Source organism: Hermetia illucens, chromosome 6, assembly GCF_905115235.1.
Source record: "Hermetia illucens chromosome 6, iHerIll2.2.curated.20191125, whole genome shotgun sequence".
Classification (NCBI taxonomy): Eukaryota; Metazoa; Arthropoda; class Insecta; order Diptera; family Stratiomyidae; genus Hermetia; species Hermetia illucens.
Genome location: NC_051854.1, coordinates 85,402,053 through 85,415,691, shown reverse-complemented (window position 1 = coordinate 85,415,691; position 13,639 = coordinate 85,402,053). Strand labels below are relative to the sequence as shown.

At 42.0% G+C, this 13,639-nt stretch overlaps 1 protein-coding gene across 1 annotated transcript; it reads left to right on the top strand.

Annotated features, from left to right (window-relative positions):
* The first annotated feature begins 1,388 nt into the window (after positions 1 to 1,388).
* Positions 1,389 to 13,389, top strand: LOC119659362 (zinc finger protein swm). Its single transcript, XM_038067413.1, has 5 exons — positions 1,389 to 1,571; positions 2,099 to 2,262; positions 10,184 to 12,491; positions 12,554 to 12,682; positions 12,760 to 13,389. Exons 2-5 carry the CDS (start codon positions 2,204 to 2,206, stop codon positions 12,910 to 12,912), a joined length of 2,649 nt encoding a protein of 882 aa, XP_037923341.1. The 5' UTR covers positions 1,389 to 1,571; positions 2,099 to 2,203; the 3' UTR covers positions 12,913 to 13,389.
* Positions 13,390 to 13,639: the final 250 nt, after the last annotated feature.

Below are 13,639 nucleotides of genomic sequence, written 5' to 3'. Positions count from 1 at the left end.
CATTTTTCCATTTTCTGTTCTTCGTGGTGTCTGATATCTTATTTAACGAAAATTGTAGTTCCCCTCTGGCTTGGCGACTGCTAAGTGTTGCATCATAGCAGCAAAAGCCACGGATTTTAGTGCTCATGGACCCCATGAGGGCTTTCTGAGATAAGGCATATGCCTTTTTTCCAGTATTAAGGAAGACTTGTAGGTGCTGTTGCAGTCCATTTGCATTCCATTTTATGATTTTGAGGACATTTTTCATTATTCGGGTATATATTTTTGTCTCCTTACGTTATACTGTTTAGGTTTGTCGAACATTTGTTTGTTTACTATTTGTTGTTCATCAAGTCTTCTATTTAAAATAGTTTTCAGTATTTGATTACCATTTTATTTATTTATTGTTTTTTAATGCATCTTTCCTATTATATTTTCTCGGATCAAAGAACAGGCATTGGGTTGGTTTTGCATGACTGAGTTTGTCGTTTTTCGGGAGCAGCCAACTTTAGCCTTTACGTCTTAGCTTCCGTAATTCTTCCGCTACTTTGCAGCCTCCATAATTGGCTGGGTTGGCCATTACAGATTTCACATTTTGCCGAGGAAGCTCCGTTGTTTGGACATTTTGATGATTCATGACCACCAGCACTTTTCACACAGCTTGAATTTCGATTACAGCACCTTTGTGTGTAATTGAAACTTCGGCATCTTTTGCACTGGGGTATTAGGTCGCTGACTTTTCTCACCGCTTCTATTTTGACTTTCTTGTTAAGGATAGCTGTTAAGTTGTGAATTTTGTTTGGGTCTTCACTATTGTTGAACGTAAGCATGAACAGTGAAAGTCCTCGCTTACTGATTATTGTTTCTCCATTGCGCGATTGAATTATTGGAAACGATAGTTACAACTGTATAAATGCGCTACTTATCACAAAATTAAAGAATCAAGTCAACATCTCCAATAGAACAGAGCAGATACTCCAATTCATAATACCAGCTGCGGCACCGAAATTGGACTCGCATAGAATAATGAAAGGAAACGCGTAATTTGATCTCCTAAAGAGTTTTCTCGTGCTTAAAACTTTGCTACGTAATTTTTAAAATATTACAGTATAGTTTAAACGGAAAAAAAATTATTTCTCGAAAGCTCTAGAGTATAGTGCCCCCTTAAAGTAAAATCTAATGCAATTTTCCGTTTTCCTAAACTGGTTGAACTGAAGTCAAAAGGAACCAATTTAACAAAGATGTGCAGTATTTGAAACCAAAATTGTTTAGTTTAATAAAAGAAAAATTGGATGTTACTCCGAAATTGTTTATCTTCCCTATAACACCTAAAATATGGCAGTACATTCACTCGTCGATACAGCGGGTCTTCGGACTTTCTAATGACCTCGCTAGCGCCGCCTGTTTTCGAAAAAGTAAAGTGCTACATTCGAGTAGATGTCACACGAAAAAATCTCGAGATTTCATAGTCGTGAAAATTACGGAAAACACGGTATTAATCCGATAGAAATCATTGTATAAAGCATAAAACGCCATCGTTATTACCAGAGAATAGTATTAGCAGATAGTGGTGTGAAAACATCTGAAAATAGGCAAGTTACATCATGTGAAATAATTTTGGAATTGGATACTGCATTCGAAGTCTCCATTTTTGTGTTCTCGAAAAGTTTTCGACTTCGACGACGGCAAATGCAAAAGGCCACTCGGACGTGTTTTCGTAGAGTGCGATTTATTCAGTAATTTGGTATTTCGGATTGGATGCATGTTTTCAATCATTGTTTTAAAGTAAAGTACGAATTTGCACGGGTTAATTGGACGATCGAGGTGAATTTTTCTGCAGTTGGGCAGTGCGAGAAGTTCGATGTGGATGTGACAGGGCGCCCATTTGCTTATCAAAATCGAGAAAGTCTCCGACGATTTTTTGCTGCCGCGATTAGTAGAAAAAACACGCTCGGGGCTAATGTCACTTTGTGTTACGTAGTTTTGTGATTAAAGTCTTGCCGCACGGGAACAAGTGACTTCTGCACGTTGTGGGAGTTCCGTCCCGTGAAGAAGAAAACACAAAAATAGCAAATACTCCAGCGCCTAACCTCCCGGGTGGATTCTCGTCTATTTTCAGGACTTTAGTGAATACTGTGGAAGAAGCGTGAATATAGGAGTCGGTCAGTTTGCTGTCAGCGTTTAACAGGATCGACTAGCAATTTGGATAACACAGGGACGTAGGATGATCATTAACAATCCGGAAGCCCTGAAGGGCTGGTTGTCGGAGGTGTTGGCGCCACTGTGAGTAGATTTTCTATTTATTTTGTTGAATTATTGTAAATATTGTGGCGAAACGTTTGCCGTTAGCAAAGTAAACTCTGCATTGCAGAAGTTCCTGAACTTAATCTGAAAGGTAGCACGAATAAAGTAAGGTTTGGTTATTCTTCTCACCGCGATTCTTTTGGGCGTTCTGTTCACTGAAATTGGTTGATTTTGTTGATTTCCTCGAGTACTTTAACCTTATTTTTGCCCGCAAATTCACGCCTTCCAATTGGGAATCTTGCTTATATCTGTATATATTGTGGTTTGCAACTACTGCATCCCTTGAAGAGTCGCAGGTCAGCTTTAATTGCAATGAATGTTTTCTCCAACCCAAATTTATTTTTGTGGGCTATTGAGAAAAATGTATTTTTGTTTTTGAAATAGAATTGTACTTTCCTTCAATTAAGTTTAATTCTGGGTAACTAATGTTTTCGAGTGAAGTGGTTTTGGACTAGGAGCACATCAGTAAGTATCGGTCGAAGCCAATGCTTAATTGCTTCATACAATAGTCTGTCGAATTGTTTTACTCAGCAAATGTAAAGCGTTGGGCCATGTAACTCATTGATGGAATTTCCGCTACGTTTTTCAGAAGGTGCCATCCACCATGGAAGCTGTGAATGTGCAGACTCCGTAAGGTAGATGGTATCCCTATCAACGCAGTATTGATGTACATCTAGATTAAAGACGGCTACCACTTTCGTGTATCAAGCTTGCAAAGTGCAGCGATCCCGACCGCTGGATAACTTCGCTACTCATCTTCGTCGCTACTTTTAAGGTTTTGTGTAAAACAAAAAATTAAAAATCGGTTTACTGTCTGTTTTTTTTCTTGCCTTTCGCAGTTTATTTTGGATAGATGCGATCATGCAGTTGACCGCATCCCAATTCTCTTGTTTTGTTAGCATTTTCGCCACCAGATTTTCTGGTACCAGCACCCCTCCTAGAGTCTCCTCTAGATTTCTCCTTCTACAAATCTCGCACAATGGAAGAATACATGCTCTGGGTCCTCTGGGGCTCCATCCCAATTTGGACAATCGGGTGAGGTCTCCAATTTAAACCTGTACAGGTATTGGCGATATCCTCCGTGCCCCATGAGAAACTGGGTGAGATTATAATTAATCTCATCGTGTCGTCTCTCCAACCACTCCTTCAGGACAGGAATGAGCCTGTGAGTCCACCGACCCTTTCCCGAGCGTTCCCACCGCTCTGGCCATCTATTTATGGATCTCTCCTTCTCAGCGTTCTTCGTCTGCGATAAAGGAGAGACTGGCTTCGCATTGTATATATTCGCCATCTCATCTGCCAAGATGTCACCCCAAGTGCACCCTCAGGGCTAGAGGTATGTCGTGGCCCTACCACGTTCGGCATCATCCTCGTCAGGGCCATACTAACAGTGAATGATTTGCCGCAAACATATTGCACTGCGTCCGGATGGCTCAAGTGGTTAGGGCACTGGGCTGGCGTAGCGGAAAGTCAAATCTCACTGGCGACAAAAGGGGTTTGTTATCGTGATTTGACGTCGGACCCCAGTCGACACAACTGTGAATGAGTACCTGAATCAAATCAGGGTAATAAAAATGCGAGCGCAACGCTGACCACATTGCCTCCTGCAGTGTACTGTAGTGTACCGTTACGGTCTTGAATGAAGTGCTCTAACACACTTCAAGGCCCTGATCCAATATGGATTGTTGCGCCAACGATTATTATTATTATATTCTGCATGTGTTGCTTATAGCTGAGCCTCCCGTCTATCATCACCCCCAAGTATTTGATGGTCGGCTTGGAAGTGATGATATGATTCCCGATTCTCTCTTCCAGCGCTTAGTGATGAGGACCGCTTTTGTTTTTTTCCTCCGCAAGTGTCAGACCAGAGCCAACTTTTAACAGCACTGATTATCTCCCTTGAGTCAGCAGCGAAATGGCGGGAATACCAACCTTCGCCAGAGATTTCCGTATTAGATTACAATTGGCCGAATTCAATGCATTTTTTCACGTCCAGGGTTACTACCACGCAATATTTGCTGCTACTGGCACTCTTTCTGCTTCTGATCGACTCTAACTACCGCCCTTTGAGCCGCTCTTCTGGTGGCAGGCTGATCGAAGGCCGGTCAGTTCATCATTCGACCAATAGTTTGGTCTTCTACTGGGGAGTGAGCACCTCTTAGGCATGGACGGGTCACATGTATTGGCGATGCATTGAGCCAGATGGACGGCTCTTTCCGTAGAGGCGCTTGCTTTATCAGGTTGATCTAACCACACTTCTATGAAGATCTGCTCATCCAAAGATTTTGCAGACCAGCCTAAAAATTTTTTCGGTTTCGGGCATGACAGCTTTTTGCCCTGTGACTCGACACATGTCTCAAAGAAGATTGCCTGGTGATGACTGTGGGTGTAGGGTTCGCTGACACAGCAGGACATACCACCCGCAAGCGTAAGGCTGACAAAGATCAGGTCTAAAACCGAGCCTGATCTCCCTTTCTGAAAAGTGTTTACAGCACCTTCATTAGCCAAAACTATATCCATCTGCGCAAAAGCTTCTAATAAGCTGAACCCTCTAGCAATTGATTCTCTGTTACCCCACTCTAGGGCCCAAGCATTGAAATTACCTTTGGACTTCGTCCCCTTGCGTTGAGAACAAGATTATCAGCATTTCCTCGAATTCAGACAGTGCCAAACTGGGTGGGGTGTTGTCTTATTTTCGCCCACACAAAGCCCCTGGCTGCTTGACTTGCAGTACATTGTATGGCCTGTCGACCGGAAGCCCACATCGCTGCTCCACCAGTCGAATCTGGAACCCATATGCCACCGTGCCGTCTATCTGTCCGTCACACGCATTTTTCTCGAAAACTGTAGCAACGGTTGACACCAAATTTGGTGGAAACGTGGGAACTGTGAACATTCACGCATACAGTGAGTTACATCCTTTTACGTCGAATTTAAGGAGGAGGGGGTCCCCATATATGCAAAAAGAGGATGTGATTTTTTTTTTACCAAATATAGTCGTAGACAATAGGTCATGTGGGGTATCAAATGAAAGGTCTCCGTTAGTACTTACCAAAGCTGGTCTTAGTTTTGACATTTGTTCGAAAGGCGTGGAGTTCGGGGGGTCAAAAATGATCGTTTATTTAATGGGGCCATTCTCAGAAACTGCCCAACCGAAATAACTTTCATACCGATACCCCTTCAAATAAAGTTAATAATTGTATATTACTATTGGCTACAGAACCCCCCTTAAGTTCATACTAGCACCCCGTAGCCATGCAGCAATGTAGACTATAATATAGAGCTTGATTCTACCAAGTTTAGTGGAAATCACACTATTACTAACAAAGTTATAATAGTTGAAAGTTGTCACGCGCTTGTGCACCAATTTGGGCATGGGATTTTTGCTATCACTTTGCGGTCATACAAAATTATTTTGTGAACTTTTTTGATGTTTCTGTCGGTAACAGCCTCTTTGGAGCGCCCACTGCGTGCATCGTTTTAGATGGTCAATTCGCCTCTTTTAAACTTAGCAAACCACTTCTTAATGGCAGTGTTGGGTAAACTCATTTCGACTCACTCACCTAGCTGAGTCGACTCAAAGAGTCAGCATTATTTTCATTTCACCTATAACACTATGACGAATATTTCGTATCGAAAACTTAAAAAATGGCTTAAAATGATAAAATACATCTAAATTTACTTCAGGATGAACAGTTTGTCCAAAACATTGTGATTTCAGTTTCCTGGTATTCAACATTCCGAATTTAGAAAGAAGTCTTAGAAGACAATAGGTTTGTTTTTTTAATAAATATACAAAAGCCTGGGTGCGCTGGGGTTATATACAAGTTAGTACATTCCCATCTCTGTCCCAATAAATACATTCCCCAAGTCAGCACTTACCTGGGTGAGTAAAGAACTGCAAATTTCCATTCAAAGCGCCATGTTTTGCTCCGTAAGGACATGCGGAACCCATTTGTCGAGCTTTTTCACCTTTCCAAGTTGTTGCAATTGCCGGGAAACTATCGAATAGTGTACACCCAGTTTCTCTAGAATGGCTCTCACAGACTGACGTGTGTCGGATTCGAGTAGCAAACGCAGCTCGTCGTTGTCAATCGATGGTCCTGGATGTACACGTGGCTTATTTTGAAGGTTTACGTCGCCTGACCGGAATTTTTCGAACCACCGCCGTGTGGTTCGTTCACTTACCGTATCAGCTCCAAATGCGCTGTTAATGTTCTTGGTCACCTCCGCTGCTTTATGACCGAGTTTGAACTCATACAGAAAAAGTATACGTTCTTGGCTCTTTTCCATCCTTATTTCCTTGCTATTCACTATTATACAACGATGGTTAAAACTGAAATGATTCCTTGATTAAATGTAGGAGTATTTATACTTCATTATCCGACACCAACAGCGCAAACTGGTGGTGATTTGATACATTTATCTTATCTTATTCACTAAAACGTAATCTGATGCGGAAAGTTAATCCGTAATTACGTTTGCGACTTGCTAATATGTCGCTCATTTGCAATAATGGGTTAGGTTCTATGAATATTCAAATTATGTACTTCATTTCATATTGAAATTTGTTCATGCCACATTTCGCCTTATAATTGTCGTTTCGACGTGCACAGTACAAGATTGCTCTGTAAACATACCTACCTACCATAAATATATACAATACTCATTAAAAGAGGGACGAAGACGGCTACGGTTTCTTACCAGGACAGAGGCAACTCTTCAGACGCTGCCTCACCTCTGCTCTGGGAGCAGCGTGATCGAAGCGGCTCGCAGATGTTATATGCTCCCTTTTATAATTTGCAAAACACGACAAGAGTGTGAATTATATTCAACCTAAATCCGCCTAGAGTTCAGAGCAAAAGCTTGTTCGGAGCTAGACAATTTCTTTTTAAGGTTTTGTGTAAACACAAAACCTTATTAAAATCGGTTTACTGTCTGTCTGTCTGTCCGTCACACGCATTTTTCTCGGAGACGGTTATAGAGATTGACACCAAATTTGATAGAAAGGTGGGAACTATGAACGCTCACGCATATAGTGAGTTACATCGTTTTACGATGAATTTAAGGGGGGGGGGGGGGTCCCCATACATGCAAAAGGGGGGTGTATATTTTTTTTTTCATCAAATATAGTCATGTGGGGTATCAAATTAAAGGTCTCGGTTAGTACTTTTCGAAGCCAGTCTTAGTTTTGACTTTTGTTGAAAGGGTGGGGAGTGCGAGGAGTTGAAAGTGGTCATTTTTTTAACGAACCCATTCTCAGAAACTACCAAACCGAAAAATCTGAAAAAAATCAGCGGGCTGCCACTATATGGTGGCTAGGCTCCGAAATACCCTCCATACCGATACCTGTTCAAATAAAGTTAATAATAGTACATTACTATAATTTTTAGTAATTGACAGGAAAACCCCCCTTAAGTTCACCCTAGAATCACTAAATTTTGCAGCAATATAGGCTACAGTATAGAGCATGATCCTGCCAATGATGCCATTGATGAAAATCGCGCCATTACTAACAAAGTTATAGGTTAAAAGTCAAAACTGTCCTCTGCCAATTCAAGACTATGAATGTCAATATCACTTGAAAGTGGATATTTTCACATAATATATGCATATTTTACGTGCTACATGCTAATGAGACAAATGCACGCTCAATTCTTTTTATAAAAGAAATACACAAAACCTTTCATACCTGAAGCGTCTAGCTTCCGGTTTCCCGACTTGTTTAGGGGTGAAGGAGTCCTAAGCCCGCATTTACTTGATGCCGGCCCGGACCAAATGGAGAGCAACTGGCACTCACTCTTGATGGTCCACGGAGCCACTCTTGATGAGTGATCAAGAGTGGGAACAAGTGGTTCTCCATTTGGTCCGGTCCGGCATCAAATGAATGCGGGACTAGAACTCCCCCACCCCTAAAAAGAAACAATACTCATATTGGCTACATTTGCTAAAAACGGAAGTATCTACTATACATAAAGTACATCGCATCAACAAGCCATCCAATATCGTCGCACCAATTGAGTTGACTCACATCTCGCTGAGTCGGATCAGAAGCGTGTTCATTGTCTCGTTGAGATTGTGTTGTCGCATCAATTGAAGAGGTTCGATGCCGTCGAATCTTCTGAGGCGGTTCGATGTCATCGACTCGCCTCTTTCGTGCTGAGTTGACTCACTAACATGAATGGACTGAGTAGCACAATTGAGTCGACTCGCAAATGATATCCTTATTGGTTATTTTATTGAACATTCCAGCTCGAAAACATCTGCAGGGAACTGGAGCACATTTCAACGATCTGGTGACGATGGCGCTAGCTGAAAATAGCTTTAAGTCTCCAGAAATGCCCTTCTTTGTTAGAACATTCCTAACATGTTGTCGATAACCTTCTGAAAATTAACAAGGCGGAAATCGGAAGGTCGGCGCTTTAGGAATGAAAGGTTTTGTTGATATTTTGTGTAAGAATATTTGGCTTCACGATGATTGCAGTGATAGATAGCTCGTAGTGTATGTACGTTGAATATATCCGATAGTCAATTCGATGTGATATTGACCGTTTATTTCGTGGAGGGGAGTAATTTGACGTGAAAGGGGCAATTTCGACCTATTTTAATAATATTTTTTGTTAATAATAGGATTTCCACTAAACTTTCCAATATGATGCTCGCCTAAACTCAGAAAATGCTCGATAATATCCGAAAGGTGTTCATTTTGTCGGTACAGTAGGGTCGGAAAGCAGAAAGCTCTCCGTTGATGAATAGTTCAAATATTTTTCCTAATTGGAGCAGCTTTGATTTCCTTCCCCATGTCAATGGTTGAATTGCTATGATTGCGGCATGCGCTACGCTGAATTCTATCACCACAATGGGATGGGATGGACAGAGCTTTTAGCTACTTACTTTCATCGATCCGCTTCGTTTGAGGGATGCCATGTAGGTCCCAATCAAAGAAAATGTCATTCTCTAATTTTGGTGACGCACATTTCTCACGAATTAAATCATTACATTGCAGGATATGATTGGTGAGTGGTCTTAGCGTCAATGCATTTGTGATCGAAAACTAACCTCTTTGACCCTTAAACCAATCCTCCTCCTCCTCCTATTTCCATGAATTGACATGTCTGCGAGTCTCCACATCGTGTTACATACGAAAGCTTTTAATATTTTCCCATCAATTTGGTTTTGAGCTCACATGATCCTTATTTACTGTCATATTTCCGGAGCTCTTTATTTCGTCATCCCTTCTAGTTTTGGGTGCAATTTAGAAGCTATGTGTTTCTTTGTTAAAGGCAATCTCGTTAAGAGCCTCGGGTTTGATCACAATTAGTGAGGACAAATCATTGCATTCACTCGTTTACTCTATCACATTTTGATGTGCTTATGAAGATCAATACATTTCTATGTTTTTGCAAAGCTCGCCTAGTGTCGATTAACCGATTTCTATTGATTTTTCCCTTATGCCTTCCCCCGAAAAAAAAATATTCTTCCTTTGTCGTTACCAACGGACCAACAAACCGTGTCCCGTCTAGACTTGTCGTAGTAAGGAGCTCTAAACATTACGAGAGATCTCGGTAAACAGTGGCGTATGCTACACATCGAAATTGCAGGCAGTGATGGATTTCTTTCTTAAGGTTTTAAAGAATTAAGTGAACTGTTCTGCGGTTGAGGCCTAAGTCTTTCCAGATACTCGTTCTTCACTTCTTCGAAAAGCTCAAAAATTATTCCTCTAATTCAGGATTAGGTTATTTAGCGATTCAATTGTAACTGTGTTTGTGTCTTTGTCTTTATAAAAAATAAGTAAACTGTGTTATGTTGAAGCATTGACTTAATAATCTAATTCTAATTTATACGAATGACGATGATGGTTCCCATTAAATATATATCCATTTCTCTATATTATTTCCAGATGTGAAGCCGAACCGATAGCACTAGCACGTTATGTTTTCGCTCTCTTAAAAAAAGACAAACCGGTTAAAGAATTGAAAAAAAGTATGACTGAGCAGCTTGATGTATTTCTTGGCAGTGAAACAAAACCGTTCCTTGATCGACTGTTCTCCGCCATTTCATCTGAAGAATACCTGAATCAGTTGCCCGTCACAAAGAATGCCATTGATGCCGAAGTACCACCCATGCCAGAAGCGATGGAAGTAAAACACGAAAAGGAATGCACCCCACCATTATATGATAACAAAGCCAAAGAAACGACAACAAAAAGTGCCGAGATCACATCGAACGTATCGCCGGATGAAACGCAAACACCAGCAGCAGATACTGTCTTGCCCGTCGGCACAATACAAAACAGCCCAACAAAAACGTCCGATAAAGAAAATCAACCACGTGAGTCTCGCCGGAGACGGGTTTCTTTGCGTTCACGCTCACGTTCCCGATCACGGTCCGGGGAACGATCTAGACGATCTCGATCACGCGACCGCCGAGTCAATGAGAAACGTGTCTTCCGAAATAAATCACCTCCACCTGGTGAAAGAAGAAGACCAGAACGTCGTGTTGCAGAACGATCTCCCAGACCGATTGGTAAAAATAGAACAAAAAGTCATTCGGCGTCAAGAAGCCGGTCAGGTTCGCCCGAGCATAGAAAAATCTCCCGCTCATCTTCCCCACCTGCTAGTGAAAATAACAACATAAACAATGGTACGAATAAAAGACAGCGATGTCGAGATTTCGACGAGAAGGGTTACTGCGTTCGAGGAGAGACGTGCCCTTGGGACCATGGCGTGAATCCTGTCGTGCTCGAAGGGATCAATAATCCCACTCTCATTGGAATGCCATCTCACTTACGTGAATATAACCCTGACGCGCCGGAGCTGTGGAATCGAAGTAGTGCATTCCAAGGAGCCCGCGGCCCATTTCCCCATAAGTCTGGAGTTGTTGTACCTGGTAATTATACTCGTCCGCCTGGCGCAGGCTTTCGGCCAACTACAGCTGCATTCTCGTTCCCAATCAATCCAGCTGCTACCCCGTTGCAAAGAGAACTGATTTCCGTGCCAGTGGTTGATGCGAACGCTGGTGGCGACGTGTCAGCATCGCAGTCGAAGCGTCGATATGAACCGGAAGACACCGTCGCCGTAGCTGAAGGGCCTACGAAACGAAAACTTCCCATAAATAGCAGATTAGGGCCGCGGGTTGGGCCCCAGCAAAATTGTACTTTGGAACTGCGCAAGATACCCCGTGGCATGAATACAATCACACATTTGAATAACCACTTTTCGAAATTCGGTAAAATCGTGAATATTCAAATCTCGTACGAAGGAGACCCCGAAGCTGCAACTGTGACATTTTCCACCCATGCCGAGGCGAACGTAGCCTACCGGAGTACAGAGGCTGTTCTTAACAATCGTTTCATTAAGGTATTCTGGCACAGTCCGGGTAGCACTGAAAACCCAATCGTTACTACTCCAAAGGAGGACATCGTGGCGAATGGTCGAAAGCAGAGCCAGTACCATTTGAACAATGTAGTTCCTGCCGTGCCTACTACCGCAACTGAAAGTGCCAAAATCATTAATGCAGCTATCTCGTCTGCGGGAAGCACTGCCACGAGTACGGCACCAACAACTGTGTCATCGGCGATGACTCCTACTGCTCCTGCACCTGGGCCAGTTCGGTTGAAAACAAATCGCTCAATTACACTTCCGACTACCGCAATTATCCGGAAAAAGCAGGAGGATCACATAAAGACGGCTGTGCAATTGGCTCATGGCCTGCATAAACGTAAACACGAGCTTCTACGCGAATATTTGAAAGAGATGAAGGCTGCTGTGGATCTTGTTGAGAAAACCGATCCTTCGGATCCGGCCCGTGCGAAAAAACTGACCACAATCAAAGATTTGCAGGTCGTGATCGATAAGCTGCGTAAGGAAATTGCCACGGAACAAGTCCAATTATCCGCTCAAATTCAAAATCAACCGCCCGTGAAGAAAACAAAGGAGCAGCAGAAAAAGGAGTTGCTCGACCTGGAGTTGGAACTGATTGCACAACAACAAGAAGGTAACGATACCACCGCAATTCAAAAACGCCTCGAGGAACTTCAACGGAGCTTGGGGATTTCTTCGTCATCGTCGACATCACATAAGACGCATTTTGGACGAAACATGCGCGTACGCAACACCGTTTCGACATGCGTCGATCGGAGACCGACGACTTTACTGATATCTGGATTCGATAGTGAAGACAGTGATTTACTATTGGGACATTTTAAGGTAAGTGGAGACGCATCACGGAAGTGTGGAATAAAAAGGCTACAATGATTTCTTTCTTACAGCATTTCGGCGAAATCACTAAGCATGAGGTGGATCGATCCGCTCCGCAACTAACCATTTCGTATGCAACTCGGCTTAATGCAGAGCAGGCCGTGCTTCGGGGTCGAGTTTTCAAAGAGAAGCGCTTACAAGTATGTAGATTTTCAATCTTAGTTTTTACTTTTGCCATCATTGAGCTCAAGAAACTGATTCGTTTGAATTCCCACAGATTGCTTGGGCACCTACACAAAACAAAGTGGACAACACAGCTTCCGATTCGACGACCAACAAAATGTCTACCGAATCAGTCCCGGACAATCGTCTCGAGGACGAGGAGGAGGAGGAGGATGCCGAGTCGGAGGATCGGTCCTGGCGTCGTTGATACTGCTACACCTAGAACTGATCAATTAACACAATGTTATCTAGACACATAAGAAATGACTGAACGTAAAATCATTTTAAGGCTTTATGAATTCAAGTGAGAAAGAAGAAAACTCCGAATTGGATCGAAGTTGTAATTGCAGTTTCTGATTTTGTTGATAGTTTTTTTAGTGATCGATTTTATAAAATGATTTTCCGTACGGTCCGCGTAGTTTGACCCTAAGTTCTACGATAGATACTGATATCCAATACAATAGAATGACTTCCTCCATTCTCTGAAGAATTGCACTTAATGGTTTTCAGTTCCATTTCACTCGGCATAGTGAATTATGCAACCTAGAGAACGCTACATGAGACAAAGGAACTATCATAGGAGAGGACGTGTGGCGACATACGTGCTTTTGTATTGTTGTAAAATAATTATATTGTAATAATCTGTAATTTATAAAATATAATAGGTTTAATGCAGATAATTGAATTAAGGAGAATTTATATATTGATTCGAACACTTTACTGTAGGTCGAAGAAGAACTTTATGATGCTAAGGAGTGCACGGCGAAATTATGAATCGTGTTGTATAAAATCAAAAATTGTCTGAGATTCTATGAGAAAAAAACAATTTCAAGAAGTGTTGAGGCTTTTATAACACGGCAAAAAAAGATGAAGCAAAAAATATAGAGCTCGAAAAAAAGACGAGAAGAGTGAAAAGAAGAAAGAGAAGAAGAGAA

Bases quoted from the DNA above. Each gene is read 5' to 3' on its own strand.
- LOC119659362 (XM_038067413.1), top strand. From the start codon at position 2,204: ATGATCATTAACAATCCGGAAGCCCTGAAGGGCTGGTTGTCGGAGGTG. The intron at 2,263-10,183 runs GTGAGTAGATTT...TATTATTTCCAG, and splicing joins TCGGAGGTGTTGGCGCCACT to ATGTGAAGCCGAACCGATAG. The intron at 12,492-12,553 runs GTAAGTGGAGAC...TCTTTCTTACAG, and splicing joins TACTATTGGGACATTTTAAG to CATTTCGGCGAAATCACTAA.